The sequence below is a fragment of the Theropithecus gelada genome, unplaced genomic scaffold (genome assembly GCF_003255815.1).
Source record: "Theropithecus gelada isolate Dixy unplaced genomic scaffold, Tgel_1.0 HiC_scaffold_15883, whole genome shotgun sequence".
Taxonomy (NCBI): Eukaryota; Metazoa; Chordata; class Mammalia; order Primates; family Cercopithecidae; genus Theropithecus; species Theropithecus gelada.
The window spans coordinates 2,043,458-2,060,039 of NW_020257640.1; the positions used below are offsets into that span (position 1 = coordinate 2,043,458).

Consider the following 16,582-nt stretch of genomic DNA (forward strand, 5'->3'; position numbering starts at 1 on the left):
CAGCCTGGACGCATGCCTCCCTGTCACTCTGTCCCTGATACAGCCTGGCGCCCCTGCTCCCCACACCTGCCAGCTCCACTCCGGCTGCCAAGGCCAATGGCCCCACCTGCAGTGCCCTGCCGTGTGTGCCTGTCCGGGCCCACCTGCCTGGGCCTAGGAGGCCTGGACTGATAGGTGAGTCTCTGCCAGGCAGCAGCATGGACCGGCTCCCCAGCCACCCTCACTCCCTCATCCCACCCACACACGCCCAGCTCCTTAGCTCACCTCAGTACCGTCTATCCTTAGGGGAGGTACAGTCAGGAAAAAGAGATGGAGACAAAGAACAGGTGGTTAGAACAAAAGGAGTGGACACCAGAAGGGTGGGGATGCAGAGACAGGACAGAGGGGTGGGGGTTGGCAGCGGCACTTGAGTGCTGGCTGGAAAGGCAGACATGCAGGGGCTGCCCCTGCCCTGTGCAGGGCCACCGTACATGGCAGCATCTCTGTCACTGAGGGTGCTGGCATACACCCAGCAAGAGCCTGGTCAGAGCAGAATGGGACCTGGACAAGATAGGTTTCACGTGAGGCCCAAGCTGGTGAACGGCGAAAGGCAAGTTGGAGAGAGGAGGGACATCGCTGTGCCCTTAGAGGGGGGCCTTAGGACAGAGCCCACAACTGTGGTCAGGGGTGGCCCTGGGCACGGCTATGGAGTCGCCTTGCGTGGCTGGGCTGCCCAGCTCTGCTTACCCCGGAGCTCTCGGTCTTGATGGCTCTGACGTGCAGGCAGTCCTCCACGGCCTGGCTGGTGCTGCTGGCCTCGGTGCTCTCTGGGCCGCCAGGCTCGGCGCCGGCCTCACTGTCCCCATTCTCTTTGAGCAGCGGTGTGCGGAGGTGCACGTCGTTGCGCTGCTTCTTGGTGACGTGGGCATCTGGGCCGTGGACCGTTTTCACGTGCTTCCGGAGAGAGCTGGGGTCTGTGTATCTCTTGGTGCAGCCTGGGATCTTGCAGATGTAGGGTTTCTGGGGAGAGAAGCAGGCCTGTGTCATGGATGGGGGTACAAGGATCAATTCTGAAAGGGCGCTCTCCCTGTTCTCCTGAAGCTACCCACGTCCCTCAGCAGAGCCCAGCTGGCAACGTCAGTAGGTGTTCTGTCGAACTGGCAGCCAGCGCTCTGTGGATGGTGCCATGCAGGAGCCTGGCCTTAGCCTGGCTTGTCTGGCACTTGTTCGTGCAGTTAAGCACATGGCCAAGGGGGTTCCTGCCACAAGAAGCTGGGGACACACATGCTTCGTGTAATCACGGTGCTGCCTCTCAGTGAACAGGGCAGTGGGGTTTTCAGTACTAGTAGCAAGTGTACGAGCTCAGTGTACCCTGTGACAGCACTAGCACCCCTGATTTCTCTGACGAAGAAAGGCAGGATCAGGGAGGCAAAGGAATGGGTTCCAAGTCATCCAGTAATGGGGTGAAAAAACCCAGGATTTCCAAACCTCAGTCCTGGACTCATAAATACACACACACACCCCCCACACCACGTCTACACAAAAACACACACTTACAAACGTGCACACTCATATCCACATACAGATACCCACACCCCTGCTCTCCCATATCTATACACACATACATAATACACTTACAAACACACATACACACATGTGCACACACACTCCCCTCTAAGGCCGGCTCTTGCCATAGAGACTCTGAGGGGTTCAGATGCCTTTGAAAATTCCTCTCACTTAGGCCGGGTGCAGTGGCTCACGCCTGTAATCCCAGCACTCTGGGAGGCCGAGGCGGGCGGATCACGAGGTCAGGAGTTCGAGACCATCCTGGCTAACACGGTGAAACCCCGTCTATACTAAAAAAAACACAAAAAATTAGCCGGGCGTGGTGGCGGACGCCTCTAGTCCCAGCTACTCTGGAGGCTGAGCCAGGAGAATGGCGTGAACCCGGGAGGCGGAGCTTGCAGTGAGCCGAGATTGCGCCACTGCACTCCAGCCTGGGCGACAGAGAGAGACTCCGTCTCAAAAAAAAAGGAAAAAAAAAGAAAATTCCTCTGACTTCTTATAAGCATTGGAGCAAATTCCCTTTGGGGTCCAGGATGTGTCTAAGCTTTTAAAAACATACATTTCTGAGTAAGCCTGAGCGACAGTAATTGTGTGGCTGGGCCAGGACACCACCGGCTCTTGCCCCGCTTTCTCCCTGGTTCTCTCAGCCCAGATAGGGGCTCTGCCTACCCAGGGTGGCAGAGGCTACTCTATGCCCCATCTGCTGGGGTTGACTGCCACGGCAGGCCCAGGCAGCGCTAACAGCTGGAGCGTGTCACTGCTGGCTGCCCAAGCCAACAGGCCAGGGGGCTGCCAACAAATGCCACACTCAGACAGCACTGCTCTGCTTCCCCCAGGCAGCGGGGCAGCTGCTCCCCAGTGGGACACCTGCTTGTGGTGGAAAGGGAATTTGGGGGTATGAAACAGTGATCCAGGGTGTTTTCACAGCTGCAGAGGATTCATCACTCATCTGGCACTGGGGTAAGTCACTTCATCTCTGAGTCTTCGTTTCCTCATCTAGGGGATGGGGAGGCAGAACCCACCCAGCAGCCCCAAGTAATAGGGACAGATGCATGTGAAACACTCTGAGATCAGAGGGGCCACTTCCCTGCCTCAGCTTCGGCTCCTGAGGACCTCATGACAGCCTTTGGGGAGGGCACCATTATATTCATCACAGAGATAAGGAAATTGAGGCACACAGAGGGTCAGTATTCCATGGGACCTCATGGGGCATCTTTTAGAGGAAAGGATGTGGCACAGAGAAAGAGACCGGTCTGTCCAGGTCTCAGAGTCCTGGTCTGTGTCTGAGGATGTACAGCTGGTCAGTGGTGGGGGCGAGACCCCAGGCACCTGGCTATCTACTGGCCTACAGACGCCTGGAAGCCATGGGATGTCAGTGGGGCTCCCGTGTGCATGCCCAGCGCATGCCCTGCGGGGGTACCTCATTGGAGTGGGTGCGATTCTGGTGCTTGGCGCGGTCCGAAGCATTGGAGAAGGCTTTGTTGCAGCCCTCGTGCTCGCACACGTATGGCTTCTCCCCGGTGTGGGACCGCAGGTGTGTCTTCAGGTTCTCCAGGCGGGAGTAGGCCTTCGAGCAGCCCTCGAACTAGAAGGAGGTGGTTCAGTCAGTCAAGGCACCCCAGGGGGCCCAACCTAGAGGCGGGCTGCTGCTTCCTCCCCACCCCCTCCTCTGCTCTGCTCCACCCCATCAGCGCACTCAGAAACAGGCATTTTAAGGATATTACTTTCCTTTCCTGAAAACATGGAAAGGGCTGAAAAGTACAAAGAGAAAAACGAAAACCACCGGTTGCCCAGGGGCTGCCACTGCTGACATGTGGTAAGTTTCATGTCTGGTGACTCTGCAATTCATCTCCCCATGTCTTTAAAACCAAAATTGGGAACATATCAAGTATTCAGTCACCAGTTTTTAAATCAGCAGCATATTCCCGTATCATTAAACTCTAAACTATTACTTTGAACTGTTTCCCAGTACCACTCTCGATTAGAATTTTTCTGTGCGCTAAAATGTGCTGAGAATAAAATTCAGTCTTCCAAGTCCTTAAGTGAGTTGGCCACCCTCAACTTCAATCTGGACACGCTGGTCTCCTTTCAGTTCTTTGACTCCACTAAGTTCTTCCTGGCTTGGGGCCTCTGCATACTACTGACTCCTCTGGCTGGAAACTTCTGCAACCTCCTCCCAATCCGGTTCCTGGCCCAGGTCCCTCCCTCTCAATCTTTTAGGTCATCTCCTCTGAGAGCACTTTTCTGATATTCTCAATCACAACACTCTATCCTCTCTTCTTTATACCCCTTGGCTCGATTTATAATGATCTGAATCATTTTGTTACCCAGCTTTCATAGTAGAATACTAGCTCCACAGAGCAGGAATCTTCTGGCTCTTGTTCATTGCTGTCTTCCTAATATTTAGCACCTAAGCACTCAAGAAACAATTCTGGAAAGGAAGGAAGGAGGAAAGGAGGGAGCAAGGGAGAGAGGAAGGAAGGAAAGGAGGTGGGGAGAGAGGGAAGGAGGGAGGAAGGGGAGAAGGAAGAAGAGATCATTGCAGGAAACTCTGCAGCTATTCCAAAGATACTGCGGTTGCATTGAATGGATGTATGCAAACCGCCCTCAGGAGGACACGTACACCCCGGCAGGAGCTGTCTCATTCCTCCCATCCTCTCCTTTATTCCTGACCAGTCTGATTGAGCACGGTTGGCTCCAAATGCCTTTTATCTGTTTCCGCAACTCACAGCTCATATCATCAAAGGGCTATGGTTTGCCACTACTGAGGATGTTAAGAAAATAACTTGTTGCAATGAACCCCGAAGAGCCAGAACAATCTTGCAAAAGGAGGACAAATTTGGAGAACTCATATGTCCCAATTTACTTCCTACAAATTGACAGTAATAAAGACTGAATGTGGTACTGGCATAAAGAGAGACATAGAGATCCAGGCAATACAACTGGCAGTTCAGAAAGAAACCCAGACACTTAAGGTCAATTGATTTTTGACAAGGGTGCCAAGACCATTCAAATGGAAAGAACAGGTTTTCAACAAATGGACTTGGACAACTGCATAATCACATGCAAAAGAGTAAGTTTGGATCCCTACCTCATACCATGTACAAAAATTAACTCCAGGCTGGGCGTAGCGGCTCACACCTGTAATCCTAGCACTTTGGGAGGCTGAGGCAGGCGGATCACCTGAGGTCAGGAGTTCAAGACCAGCCTGGCCATCATGGTGAAACCCTGTCTCTACTAAAAATACAAAATATTAGCCAGGCGTGGTGGTGCACGCCTGTAATCCTAGCTACTTGGGAGGCTGAGGCAGGAGAATCGCTTGAACCTGGGATGCAGATGTTGCAGTGAGCCAAGATGGCACCACTGCACCCCAGCCTGGGTGACAATGGAAGAGCTATATTATAAAGCTCTCTATACACACATATATTTCTTTCTTTTTTTACTTTTTACATTTTTCAGAGTGCCAGTATTCAATATTTTTATAAATAAAAGTTTAAAACTATAAAACTCTTAGAAGAAAACATAAGGGTAAAGTTTTGTGACCTTGGATTAGGCAATGGTTCCTTAGCTATGATGCTGAAAGCACAAGCAATTAAAAAATTGTACAGCCTCAAAATTAAAAACTTTTGTGCTTTAAAGTATCAAGGAAATGAAAAGAAAACCCAGAGAATGGGAGAATTATTTGCAAATCATATATCTCATAAGGGTCTAGTAACCAGATACATAAAAAATTCTTACAATTTAACAACAAAAAGACAACCAGATTTCAAAATGGGCAATATTTGAGTAGACAGTTCTCCAAAGAAGATACACAAATGGCCAATAAGCACCTGAAAAGGTGTTTAACATTATTAATCACTAATTAGGGAAGTGCTAATCAAAAACACAATAAAATACTACTTTACACCCACTAGGATATGGCTAGAATAAAAAAGGTAACAACCAGTGTTGGTGAGGATTTGCAGAAATCAGAACCCTCATTCATTGTGGGTGGAAAGGTAAAATGGAGCATTGATTCTGGAAAACAAACCAGCAGTTCCTCAACTGCCATATGACTCAGCAATTCTACTCGTAGTTACACATACCCAACAGAAGTGAAAACGTTCTGTCCATATAAAAACATGAACGCACATGTTCATAGCAGCATTATTCATAATAGCCTCAAAGAGAAGTGAAAACGTTCTGTCCATATAAAAACATGAACGCACATGTTCATAGCAGCATTATTCATAATAGCCTCAAAGAGAAGTGAAAACGTTCTGGCCATATAAAAACATGAACACACATGTTCATAGCAGCATTATTCATAATAGCCTCAAAGTAAATACAATGCAAATATCCATCAACTGATGAATGCATAAACAAAACATAGTCTATCCATACAATGGAATATTAGGTAGCCACAAAAAGAAAGAAAGTACGTGTGCATGCTACAACACAGATGAACCTTGAAGATGTGTTAACTGAAAGCAGCAAGACACAAAGGCACATATTGTATGATTTCAGTTTTTATGAAATTTCCAGAATAGGCAAATCCATACAGACAGAAAGCAGATTAGTAACTGTCCAGGGCTGTGGGAAGGAGAGAATTAGGAGTGGCTGCTAATGAGTACAGGGTATCTTTCTGGGGTGATGAAAATGTTCTGAAATTAACTAGTAGCGATGGTTGCACAAATCTGTGAATGTAGTAAAAACAATTAAATTGTACATTTTCTTAAAAGGGTGAACTTTATGGTATGTCAGCTATTTCTCAATAAAAAAAACTGACTTGCCAACGAAGGTAGCATATTTCATTGGATCCCGGACACCACTGATTTTAAGACAGTCTGACTTCAGAGATGTTAAGGTGAAAATAGAATGTATGTCTTAGAATCTATGAAACAAGAATTCACAAAGAGGAGTTTCCAGATGTTTCAGCTGCAGCTAAAACCACGTCTGCTTTTGTGGGGCAGCAGTTTCTGTGTTTTTAAAAAATAGTCTCTCCAACTAATAGTCATAAATCCTGTTGACCTCTAAAGGAGACCGTAGAAAAGGTCTTATCTTTGAGCTCATTAAAAAAACAAAACAAAACAAAACAAAAGAAACACTCAGCCAGGATCTGTGGCTCAAGCCTGTAATCCCAGCACTTTGGGAGGCCGAGGCAGGCGGACTGCTTGAGCCCAGGAGTTCAAGAGCAGCCTGGGCAACATGGCGAAACCCCGTTTCTACAAAAAGATACAAAAATTATCCCGGTGTGGTGGCATGTGCCTGTAGTCCCAGCTGCTCAGGAGGCTGAGCCCAGAAGGTAGAGGCTACAATGAGCTGCCTGGGTGGCAAAGTGCGACTGTCTCAAAAAACAAACTAAAAAACCCCTCAACCCAAATGAGTTTTAACCCATCATTGCTCAAGCTCTGAATTACCAATGATGTTTTTTTCTCTGCAGAGTGCTATGGCGCGGTCCCTCCGCCCAGTGTCATCCAGCCAAGCAAACTTCAGGATGCAGATATGCCTTTGGACTCACAATCACAGACACATCCACACACCTCTGCCGTGCTTACCGAGATGCTCCCACCCACAGAGCAAGTCCATCAAGGTCTGGGATGCCACGAGGCGAGGGGCCTCTAGGACCCACACAGGCAGGGTGGGAACAGGCTCCGGTCCCAGAGCCCCTGCTGTGGCCTGCTCCACCCCGGTGTGCCTGTGGCCAGCCACCTCCAAACACGATCCCCCTGGCCTGGCTGAAGGGCCGGTCCTGACGACGCGACGGGGGTGGGGAGAAGGCCACTCACCGTGCACTTGTGAGGCTTCTCGCCCGTGTGCCGCCGCATGTGCACCACCAGCATGTACTGCGCCTTGAAGGGCTTCTGCTCCCGTGTGCAGGCCTGCCAGCGGCACACGAACTCCTTCTTCTCCCCGTGGATGTGCTCGTTGTTGATGTGCTGCGGAGGGACATGCCCAGGAGAGGGTAAGCAGGCCCAGGAGGCCCACAGACCTCCGCCTGCTGTCAGTTGACCACCCGCCCCAGCATCCCCCCAGCCCTCCCCCACCTGTGTGCAGACCTCCCACCCTGCTGACCACGCCTATTATGTTCAGACCATGCTTCTCATTGCCCATCCCACCTACTATATGTAGACCACTGACCCAACAAGCTCACCCCTCCAAGCCAGGCCATGCCTCCTCATGAAGCATCCTAGCTGCCCTTAAATGATGGCCTGCTGCGTGCCGCTTATCTTCCCTGCATTTTCCAATCCATCATCAAAGTTACCATCTATACTGGGCAAAGCCATCCCGTGCACCCCAGCCTGGGCTCTGGGTTCTGGTGTGATGATGCTCCCAGGCTGCAAACAGTAGGCACTAATTAACTGCAGCGAGGCAAACGTACCCATAGTGGGTGCATGAGAAGCTTCTCCTCAGCTTGCTCCTGCTGTTTCAGAGATTTGCAAATAACGTCTTTTGTTATAATAGAAAAATAACACATGCTTATCTCTATTTCTGGCATTGACCCATGAGATAACGGCTTTGTCCCCTTTCCACAAAGGCACAGAGAGTTCAGTGGCCTGCACAGGGCCCTGGCAGTCGGCGTGGTGGAGCCAGATCCTCTAGGACCCACACTGTCCAATGCAGTGACCACTTGTCCCATATGGGGCTCTTGCACACTTGAAATGTGGCTGGCCTGAGCTGAGATGGGCTAGAAGTACAAACTACATACCAGTTTCAAAGACTTAGAATGGAAAAAAAAAAGATTATACAATATTTAGATAATTTTGTTTTCTATTGACTACCTGCTAAATGATAATATTTCAGACATATCGGGCTAAATAAAAATATTAAAATTAACTTCACCTATTTCTTTTTACTCTTTTTTTTTTTTTTTTTGAGACAGCGTCTCGCTCTCTTGCCCGGGCTGGAGTGCTGGCGCGATCTCTGCGCACTGCAAGCTCCGCCTCCCGGGTTTACGCCATTCTCCCGCCTCAGCCTCCCGAGTAGCTGGGACTACAGGCGCCCACCACCTTGCCCAGCTAGTTTTTTGTATTTTTTTTTAGTAGAGACGGGGTTTCACCGTGTTAGCCAGGATGGTCTTGATCTCCTGACCTCGTGATCCGCCCGTCTCGGCCTCCCAAAGTGCTGGGATTATGCACTCCTAGGAAATGTAAATTACATGGGTGGCTGGCATTTGTGGCCTGCTATATTGTTTTGCTGGACATTCTCCTGTGGACCTTTGCCATCAAAAGAGGCTGTCCCGAGAGCTGGGCATCAGACACTGGCAGCACCTTGCCCCAGAAGACAGAAAACTGCCAGGCCCTCATGCCCTGTGCGACTGGCCCAAGTGTCAGGCATACAGATGCCCCTGCTGGAGCATGTGAAATCTTCAGCACTTTGAACTTCCAGGGAAATCTTATCATATTAGCCTCACTTTCCATTTGTAAAGCCTTTCAAATGATAAAAATGCTTCCTGACAATGCCTTTCAGTTTTTTCTTATTGGTTTACTTAGCAACAAATTGTTAATAATCGACCAGGGGCTCCAGCTCGCCTGTGCGCCTGCTCCATCCATCTTTCCAGAGAGCAGAGAGAGAGAGAGAGAGAGAGAGAGAGAGACAGAGCTAGGTGAAGGGGTCTGTTTTTTCCAGGGCCTGGTGGAGGTGGCCACCTATAGCTGCAGGACAGTCCAGGGCACAGACGGAAGCCCCTGGCTAAAGCCCTCCTTCCAGGTTGGGGACCCTCGGCATTCATTTGAGGAATTCTGTGCCTGCTCTTCAGGGCTGACCCACTTATCACAGAGCACGTCTTTGACATCCTCATCTGCATGCTCTGGCTTTGGCCTTCCCCTGGCCTGAGAGGCTGTCCCTCTCTCCTCCTTTCATATAACTGATTTGTTCTGCAACTCACAGCTCCACGGTCCCTGCTCCATCTAGGGCTTGTGTACCCCAAAGAGGTGGTACAAGTTGAAAAATTAAGTTTGAGATCCAGAAGGGGTTAGATAAGACCCTGCTTCACCAGTTCTATGTCAGCTGCATTCATTTGCTGGGAAGTTCTGGTCTTCTGGGTGAGAACTGCATATGGGAGGAAAAACTCCAACACAAAAGAAAGCTACAGTATTTGGGAGGAAGTTGCATAAGTGGAAGAAGAAGAGGGAGTCGGCGTGTCCTAAATGCTAAGTTCACAGAGCTGGGGAGAAGCAAGCGCCTTTGGGACAGCTTCTGAATATGAATAAGAGACGTGTGCATGTGTGTGCACATGCGTGTGTGTCTGCTCTTCCCAGCAATCGAGCTACTAATTTAGTGGGTTCATCTTTACAGACACTCACTCACCAAGGAGTGTGTGCTGGGGAGTTGGGAGGGGGCTTTCTTGAATTTAAGTTCTTCTCTGGATGGAGAAGAGAGAACCACTCAGGGCTGGTGTGGGGAACAGGCAGGAGGAGGAAGGAGGGAGCTGCTAGGTGTGGAATGCCTGTGAGCCACTAGGTGCTGATGAATATGACTGACCCTCCTGTGGGGCAGCATCAATCCCCTTGATAGGAAAAAAAATGAGGCTCGCAGAGGTGGAGTCACTTGGCTCAGAACCACTCAGCTGGTTGTGGTGGGGACAGGTTTGGAGCCAGGTGTTTCCCGTGCCACGCCTCTGCTCTGCACACTGCCCACATCAACCCTGTCTGCCACATAAGGGATGCTGTGGTATGAGAGTATGGAGTGAGGACCAAGAGGCATACCCTGAAGGGCTCACCGGGTCCCATGGTCCTCTCTAATCACCTGAGCTGTCACTACTCAGGCACTGTTAAGCAGCCTCCTCTCTGATCTGGGTAGACGCCCACCTGCGCCCATATCCACTGGGTATCTGTGAATAGTCCCCAAAGGAAAGGATCAACTCCTTCCTTCATGGGAGAAGCTTCTTTCACTTATTATCGTGTAGGTACTGGCTGGTTTAATCGTATTTCCCTCTTTGCACTGGCTACTAGGAATCTCAGGAAAAAAAAGTGTATGTAGAATATAGCTCAAAGCACTTGGTTTTTAATACTAACTCTATTCCTTGTTTCACTTTATTGTTCTCTTTTCCCTGACAGTCTCATTTACTTATTTTTTCTTTTAATCTCTTGTATTACATAGGCATTGGAAGCCATCTTGAAAACAGGCAGGGCACACGTAAGTAATCACGCCTCCCACTTGCAGGAGATGTGGCCCAGGCATCTCTGGGGGTCTCTTCCTCTAGCCCCTTCTGTCTAGTAGAGGCCCTGGAAGGCTCAGCATCCTGCATGGCCTGGGCCGTGCCCTGGCTGGCCGGCTGCTGGGGTTCAAAGGCTTACGTGCACCAGCTGCTCCTGGGTGTCGTACTCCTTGGTGCAGTCTTCCCAGTGGCAGTTGGTCTCATAGATGACTACCTCAGCCTCCTGCTTACAGTCATCTCTGTCCAGATCTTCCTTGAGGTCAGCGAGCTGCTCCTGGGAGAGAGGAAGGGCATACCCACATGAGCCGTGTCCAGACACCTGGCCCTGAAAGAGGCCGCTGTTAGTCCCATGCAAGGACCCTGGGACCCTGGGCTGTTACAGGTGTGGATGCAAGTATGTGTGCACACACACAACACATGCACACACACACACACACACTCATCAGCCTTTTTAGCTCCTTTCCTCAACTCAGCCCCGTCCACAGCTCTCCTTGTCAGATGGCCTGTCCTGGGGCCCCTCCTCCTTTCTCTCCAGTGCCCACTTGTCATCATCAAGGTGTTCTGTCACACCCTGGGTCTCCTCCAAGCCAGGAGAACCGGAGAACGGCGGGGCAGGGACTTTTGTCTATTCGGTTTGATTTCCGCTGTGGGGAGCCAGTTTTCCCTGCCATAGCCCTAATGCGTGGGCATCTGCATTCTTGTACGATAGGGGGGATCTGAGGCCCTCCTCATGAATACACAGTGAGCTCGAGGCAGCCTAGGTCTGGACTTGAGTTTCCTGACCACATTAGGGCCCATGTGGCCATTTTAATGAGGTGAAGGAAAGCCCCCCCGAGACATTCTTTCCCCTGATCATAATGCCTGAAATTCCCTCACCTGATCACAGGTACCTGAAATTCCCGTCAGAAAGGACAAAGTCTTTTTCTCTCAAACTGGCAACAGACTGAGAATTAACCCACAAGACCATCCCTACCCTCACTGATGCTAACCAGGGGCACCCTCTGAGCAGAGGACATAAGGACAGGCAGAAGGTACCTGCCTGGGATCGGGGCACAGGGAGAGGCTGAGATACCCCAAGTAGTGACGGAAAGTCCGCAGAGGGCCTACAAGGGCTGTCAAGGACTCCCCAGTATTCCACTGTTCTGCTAGGCAGGCTGGGAGCAAAGCCAAGCAAAGAGGCAGATGCTACCAAGACTGGCTTCACATTTCAAACTGTCTCCAAAAACAGCAGGAAAATGTCTGTCAAAATAGCCTCTGGGGAAAACATGTATAGTCAGGCTCAGGGGGATGAAGGATCTCGCCCCATAGTCAAAAGGCCTAATGCCCACTGGCTCCAGGGACTCCGTGGGTGGTGCCACAGCTGCCCAGGTCACGATCTCAGTCCTAGTGCTGAGTTCCTTTCTGGGAGTGGCAGAAATTAGCCTCAGGACGCCCTGCTGTCAGTGGAGACTCAAACCCCACCTGACTTTCCATAAGAGCCGCAAAGACCTCTTCCAAGAAGGGCTCCTGGTTGTTCCTCAGAGGATCTTTCAATGAATCCACTTGTTCCGAACAGGAAAAGCAACAACATGTCGTACAATAGCTCCAGGGGCTATACTGGGACCAAATCAAAGGAAGGTGTGGGAGCATTTACTTTCCAGATCTTTGGCAACGGGATCGTCTGGGGGCTGTCGGGGTGAGACCATGGGGAGAGTGGACCAGAAAGCCTCCTATCACCCTCTCCACTCTTTGAGAAAACCTGGAAGTCAATTTATTATTTCTATCGGCTGCGTGCCCTGGTCACTCCAGAGAAGATTTGGAAAGCTGACGGATCACACTCCAATCAGAGGGTAGCACAGAGGCAGGTGCACTGGGCATCACTCTAGCCTGCAGTTTTGAGGGCTTCAGTAGAGAGGGTTCATTATGCTGCATTTTCTGCCAGTGGAGAGAAAGCCCAGCCATCCACCTTACAAATGAGTCAGGGAGTCCTTGGTCAGTGAATGAGGACACTGAGTGACAGGGGACAACCTCCTCATGATAAACAGCCTTCCTTGCACTGACACGTGTGCAGAGCCAGGCTGGACAGGCAGGAGGCCCTGTGTGGCCCACCTGGGTTGGAGGGTGGGCATAGGGCCCTACCGGCGTGTGGCCATGGGGCTCCCAGGTGCTCAGTGCCTGCCTGCCGGCCCTGTCCTCACCATTCTGGCGTGTTTGTCTTCCCTGGATATGTGCCGTCCTCATCAATTTCATCGGCCCCCAATGATGCTCGGCCTCGTGCAAACCATGCATCATGCTGCGACCAGCTTTGGTGTCAGCAAGGGGAGAAGAATTTGTCACCAACCCCTCTGTTTGCCTGACAATAACAGGATCCAATATTTCATGAAAATTAAGTGCCCAGAGCATGCCTGATGGTTCACAGTTTTGATAAAGGATGGTCGGCAGATGCAGGAGAGATGGGGATAGGAGGCCCCGAGCATCCTTGGTGTCCAAGCTGCGGCTTCTGTAGTAATGGATGAAGACTGGGCCACCGTGAGAGGACTTGGGGGACCAGGCGCTTACTTACCAGCTCAACAGGCACGGCATGCCCTTTACAAGACAGGCCCCTGTCTGGGAGTGGGGGTTGCCTGCATGCTGTCTTGAAGCAGAAGAATAAATGGCAAGGTTTCCAAAAGGATCACCGCAGGGTCGGGGCCACACGACAGGCCTGCACTGGACTGTGGGCTGCCCCGCTCTTCTCTCCCCGCTTGAACTTGTCCTGTCTTCCCCACTCACCACGCCACTCACCGACTCAAATGTGCATTGAATCACTGGAAAATACTATGTCAGTGACTGCACACTTGCACAAACCCTGGTGGCACGGAACCCAGTCAGGCCCTTCTCCCACAGTGCCACCTCTCCAAAGCTTAGAGTGCAGACGGGGAGACAGATGTGCACACAGCACATGCCCTGAAGTGACCTCTGAGCTAGGCTGGGTGTGGGGGCCTGGAGCTAAGTCCTCTTACCCAGGAGAATCAGGGAGGGCTGAAGTGGCAGCGAAGGAGCCAGGGTGGGGTAGAGTTCCAAGAGTGAGAGTAGCCTAGAGGGGCCTGAGCCATTCCGGGCACGTGAGCAACTCAGCCAGGCTGTGGCTGGTGCTGTGCACAGGTCAGGTGCGGGGAGAGAGACAGATGCAGCCTGAGACAAGAGAGATGGCTAGGCAGAAGCCCATTCATTCGCTCACGCATTCGTTCACCATGTGTGATGGGAATGTATGTCCAGGGTGCTGGGAACACAGTGGTGAGAGAGTCACAGCTCAGCATTCCCACCCAGTCCTCCCGGGGTCACTCATTCATCCATGCAGGCAGCCAGCCATCCGTTCACCAAGGGTATAGCCCCAAGGCAGCCCACAGGCCTGGTCCTAGCTGGAGGAAGGTGGTGCGGCTGGCAGCAGGTTACCTGCGTCAGCGCCAGAGGGGAGGCCGGCCGCAGGCCCTCAGGCTCGGTCTTGACCTTGCTGCGCTTGTGAATGGCGACAGGGTTGACGGTGCTGCTGACGGCCGACTCACTGCTCTGCTTGTTCTGAGGAAGGGTGCAGAGGACAGACTGTTACTCAGGGGCAGGGCAGGGATATCCCAAATTCCTTTGGACTTTACCTCTAGGATCTCTCCACACAGACCATCTGGGCTAACCCTGTATTTAAGTATCAGAAAGAGAGTCCCCAACTCAGTCCTCCTGTCAGGGGCACATGTCCTGCTATAGGAGGGCACCCAGACCTGGGCATGCCAATCCCCATCCTCTCCATCTCTGCCTCCCCAAGACTTCTGGGAAATGGGAAAGAGATCTTCTCTTTGGAAAATGCGGGGTGTCCTTGCCCCTGTTCTGACCAGGCTCAACTTCTCACTGTGGGTCTGAGAACAGGGCCTGGCCAGCCCAGGACACAGCGGGCCAGAGCCTGGTTCCTCAGGAGAAGGGGCTAGAGCTGAAGCATCAGGCGATGTTTCCAGAGCTGACAGCCACTGTCGTGGGGAGGCTCTGGGGAGCCACTAGGAGCCCTGGGGTGGAGAGGGAGGACATTCTGGAACAGAGGACGCTTCTAGAGGACATGGTGTCCTGCCTTCCTTCCAAGGGTGCAGCCACATCCAGGCTCTGCAATTTGCCGGTGGGTGGCCTGGGCTGGTCCCTTCACCTCCGGCATCATCGTTGTCCGTGCTCCCAGGATCAGAGCCTACGCGGGCTCTGCACCCACGAGCTCGTTTACATACACAGTGACCCCACCTAGGCGTCAGGAACCCCACTTAGCAGATAAGTTAGCTCAGGCTGCGAGAGGGAAAGAGATTTGCTGCTTTTAGGCGAGTTAGGATCCCAAAGATGGTCTGACTAATGCTAAGGCCTGTGCCTTTCCATGTCCTTATCTGTGAAAGCACACTTCATTTGCCAAATAATAATGGTACCTAGGATGTGCCAGGCACCGTACTAGGATGTCCAGGCACGCTAAAGGCCTGTTGGAAGGGTCGAATGAGGCAGTGTGTGAAAGCCTGCTGTAAATGCACGCTCTACAGTGAAACTGCAGTGTTACAATGATTCACTCACCCACCCATGCCATGTGCTGGGCACGGAGGATCCCCACGGTGCCAGGCCCTGGGAACTCGAGGCTTTCCCCATCTACTCATTATGCTTCTTGGACGGGAGACAGCAGAATCAAGAAGCTGGGAGCTTCCCATGGACTGAGCCCAGGTCTCGCCCTTTCTGTAATGTGGCCTCTGCTCAGAAGGCACCCCAGAGGCCAGACGTGAGCCCAGAGGCCCTCCACAAGTTCTTAGCACGAGCTGGCAGTGAACAGCCCTCATGCGTCCAGATGAGTACCCGTGGCCATCCTGGCCCCTGCACCCACCTACCTGGTTGGTGTCACTCAGACAGTTGCTGCTGCTGCTGAGCTGGGTGGGCGTGGCATTGACGGAGGTGAGGGCCATGGGCTGCTGGGCCAGGAAGGTGGGTGAGGGCTGGATCAGGGGTGGTGTGTGTCCAAAGGCTGACCCCAGACCCCTCTGCTGGCTCAGAATCTGCTGGTAGGCCACGGGGTTGATGGGGTGGGGGAAGGTGAAGGCTGGGCTGCAACAGAGAGCAGACAAGGAGGTGGGGGTCGGGGTTGGGGGTTCTGTTAGGTTGACACTTCCTGGACAGAGAGAACCTTGCCCAGGGGACAGGGATGAGCATGTCGCTAGCCCCACCATCACTGTGGCCTCCTCGCTCAAGAACCAGCTGTGGCTTCCTATTGTCTGCCACTCACCTTTTGTGATCAGCTCCCGGGTTCTGCCCCAGGATGTAGCCTCCACCCTTGGCAGGCTGGTCCCAGCAGGGACCAGGCTCCATCTCATCCCCACACCCCGGCCCCTCCACTGCTGTAATGACACCTAAATGCATGCTGGCATCACTGCTCCCTGACCACGTGAAACCCAGGAGGCCTCTGAATCCTGTTCTAATGGCCCCTCATCGGGGAATCATGCCCTGAGCCCTCCAGCTTGCATTATTCTCCTCTTCTTACTGCACTTCTAGGCTCTGTCACACCACGTGCATAAAAGCCACCCTTCACACTGCAGGATACCGAGGAGAGACTGGCGACCCCTGTGGTTGAACCATAAAAGACACTGTGGCTTCCTCCAGCTTCCTCTCGCATCACATGCTGCAAGGTGGGCTGGGACCCGTCTGCCATGTTGTGAGGACACTCAAGCAGCCCTAAGCAGAGGCTCACAGACGAGGGACAAAGGGTACTGCTGAGAGCCCTGTGCGGGGGCCATTCTGGCCCAGCCACGCCTTCAGCGGGATGAAGCACTGGCTGACAGCTTGACTGTGGCCACCTGAGAGAGCCGGAGCTCAGCCTGTCTCAAATTCCTGACCCTCAGAAATGGGGTGAGATAACAATTGTTTGTAGTTTTAAACTGC

The 16,582-nt window shown here is 52.0% G+C and overlaps 1 protein-coding gene across 1 annotated transcript in view; it reads right to left on the minus strand.

Annotated features, from left to right (window-relative positions):
- Positions 1 to 16,582, minus strand: part of LOC112617135 (zinc finger protein GLI2) — a 258,170-nt gene that overhangs the window by 7,101 nt on the left and 234,487 nt on the right. The window contains exons 7-12 of the mRNA XM_025373869.1: positions 15,538 to 15,751; positions 14,099 to 14,221; positions 10,824 to 11,009; positions 7,314 to 7,463; positions 2,966 to 3,130; positions 727 to 999 (exon numbers count right to left, since the gene is read on the minus strand). Of these exons, the coding sequence (XP_025229654.1) occupies positions 727 to 999; positions 2,966 to 3,130; positions 7,314 to 7,463; positions 10,824 to 11,009; positions 14,099 to 14,221; positions 15,538 to 15,751 (1,111 nt within the window). The remainder of the gene's footprint in view (positions 1 to 726; positions 1,000 to 2,965; positions 3,131 to 7,313; positions 7,464 to 10,823; positions 11,010 to 14,098; positions 14,222 to 15,537; positions 15,752 to 16,582) is intronic.